General features: G+C 52.4%; 1 protein-coding gene across 1 annotated transcript; it reads right to left on the bottom strand.

Annotated features, from left to right (window-relative positions):
* Positions 1-353: 353 nt before the first annotated feature.
* LOC139715269 (uncharacterized) lies at positions 354-1367 on the bottom strand. Its single transcript, XM_071626848.1, has one exon. The coding sequence runs from the start codon at positions 1365-1367 to the stop codon at positions 354-356; it is 1014 nt and encodes a 337-aa protein (XP_071482949.1).
* Positions 1368-1991: the final 624 nt, after the last annotated feature.

Raw genomic sequence — 1991 nt, forward strand, 5'->3', positions numbered from 1 at the left:
AGAAGTGTCAACGAGTTTCCGATTTTTGACATCCACCAGCAGACCAAATTTGCGCAGAAAGTCAGCGCCAATGATAGGTGAGGGCAAATCGGCGATGATAAACACCCAACGAAATGTTCTTCTCGGCCCCAAGTCCAATGTGAGAGATTTCTGTCTGTACGTGGCAATGGGCAACCTGTTTACCGCCTGAAGTTTGATGGAAGTAGGCTGAGTAGGTGAGACTAGCTTGTGTATTGCTGGCAAAATGCTAACCTCTGCTCCAGTATCAACGAGGAACTTGGTACCTGTACATTTGTCGTAGACATGAAAAAGGTGACTTGGGGGCGCACTAGTACCAAACGAGTCGGTTGCCGTTACTCGTTGGTGGGGGCGTTTCCCTGAGGTGTAGGAGGGCGTGACTTGGTTTGCCAGGAACACGGAGGCGAGCAGTTCTTGGCGTCCTCCCCATACTGCCAATGGTACCAGCATTCAGCTCCTGCGTGTTGTTTGGGTTGGCGTTCATTTGCGGGATTGCGGCCCCGACTACGACCGCGGCTACGATCCCTGCCAGAAAACCTGGCCGGTGAGCGACCACGGTCCTGCTGTAGCTGCTTGGTGAGTGACTGGACCTGCAAGGTGAGGTGCTGCACTTGTTCGGCGAGTTTCCTGATGTCGTCAGATGATGGAGATTGCGTCGGTGCTGATTGCAGATTGGAGGCGGCAACATTCGAGATAGGGAGACCGGGCGTGGGAGGCGAACTAACTTCGATGATTTTGTCAGCGAGTTCGGCGAGCTGATGTACCATCATGGAGTCCCTGCTGGACGCGAGGATGGACTGCACCTGGAGGGGAAGTCTGGTCAGGAAAAGTTGACAGAAGAAACTGTCTCCCAATGTCTTGCCTGCGAGTAGCTGCTCCATGCGCCAGAGAAGTTGAGTCGAAGTACGATTGCCCAGTTCTTCAGTGGTTAACAGCTGATGTAGTCTTCTCTGCTCCGAAGCTGTCGTGCGTGTTGTTAATTCCGATTTAAGAACTTTGTACGGGTTGGAAGAAGGTGGAGAAACAAGCAAATCATGGACTGCAGTGACATATTGGGGTTGCAATGAAGAAACCACATAATGATACATGGTCTTCTCGCTGGTGATGCCTTTCGTAGAAAACTGTGCCTTGACTTGGGCGAACCACAAGACGGGATCATCGGGCCAGTACGGGGGCAGCTGGACGCTGACAGCGGCGGCAACAGCGCCAGGTTGCTGTGGAGAGGCGCCGAGTTGTTGGGCAGCGGCGCCGGGTTGTTGGGCAGCGGTGCCGGGTTGTTGGGCAGCGGCGCAGGGTTGTTGGGCAGCGGCGCTGGGTTGTTGGGCAGTTTGCTCCTCAGTGTCACTCATGACGTACACTACAGGAACAGAATTCCGTGCAAAAAAAGAAATACGGGGTCACCAATGTGGTATTATAGGTATGTGCCTATAACGAAATACCTACTCACCAACTACGGAATGGGCGATGGCAGTGCAGGCAGTAGATGCGGTACTGGTTGTCGAAGCCGACCGTGACGAAATGGGAAAATCACCAGGGCACCCGAAGAGGTGGACAGTGTCCTTGTATTGCACTTCCTGAAATTACGAAATGATATGGACAAACTCTGAAATGCACTGGGGGTCCAAAGACAACAGTGTCCCGTAGAAATATATACAAAAGATCCAGCGACAGCGTAGAATAGCCTCCGAGTGTCGCAGCTAGCACAAGCGAGAGTAGTCCACCGCTGGAGCACTGGGTAGAGAAAACTGCGAGGTCCCTGGTAGAGTCTGCCACACCGCTAACAGCACGCTAACAGGACCGAAGCAGCGATGTAAACGCGACGTAGATCGTGGTAAACGTAGTGATGAAAAATCCCCCTATGGATTGTAGAACTTGAAGAGATGGCGAGTTGCGGTGTAGAACGCAGCGAAGCTCGATGTATAAAATCCGAGATCGGAGTAGAAAAAAAAAACGTAACGGTGGTGGACAGACAA

The sequence above is a fragment of the Diadema antillarum genome, unplaced genomic scaffold, assembly GCF_040938485.1.
Source record: "Diadema antillarum isolate AM-2024a unplaced genomic scaffold, OU_Dant_1.0 seq00003222_RagTag, whole genome shotgun sequence".
In the NCBI taxonomy this organism is placed as follows: Eukaryota; Metazoa; Echinodermata; class Echinoidea; order Diadematoida; family Diadematidae; genus Diadema; species Diadema antillarum.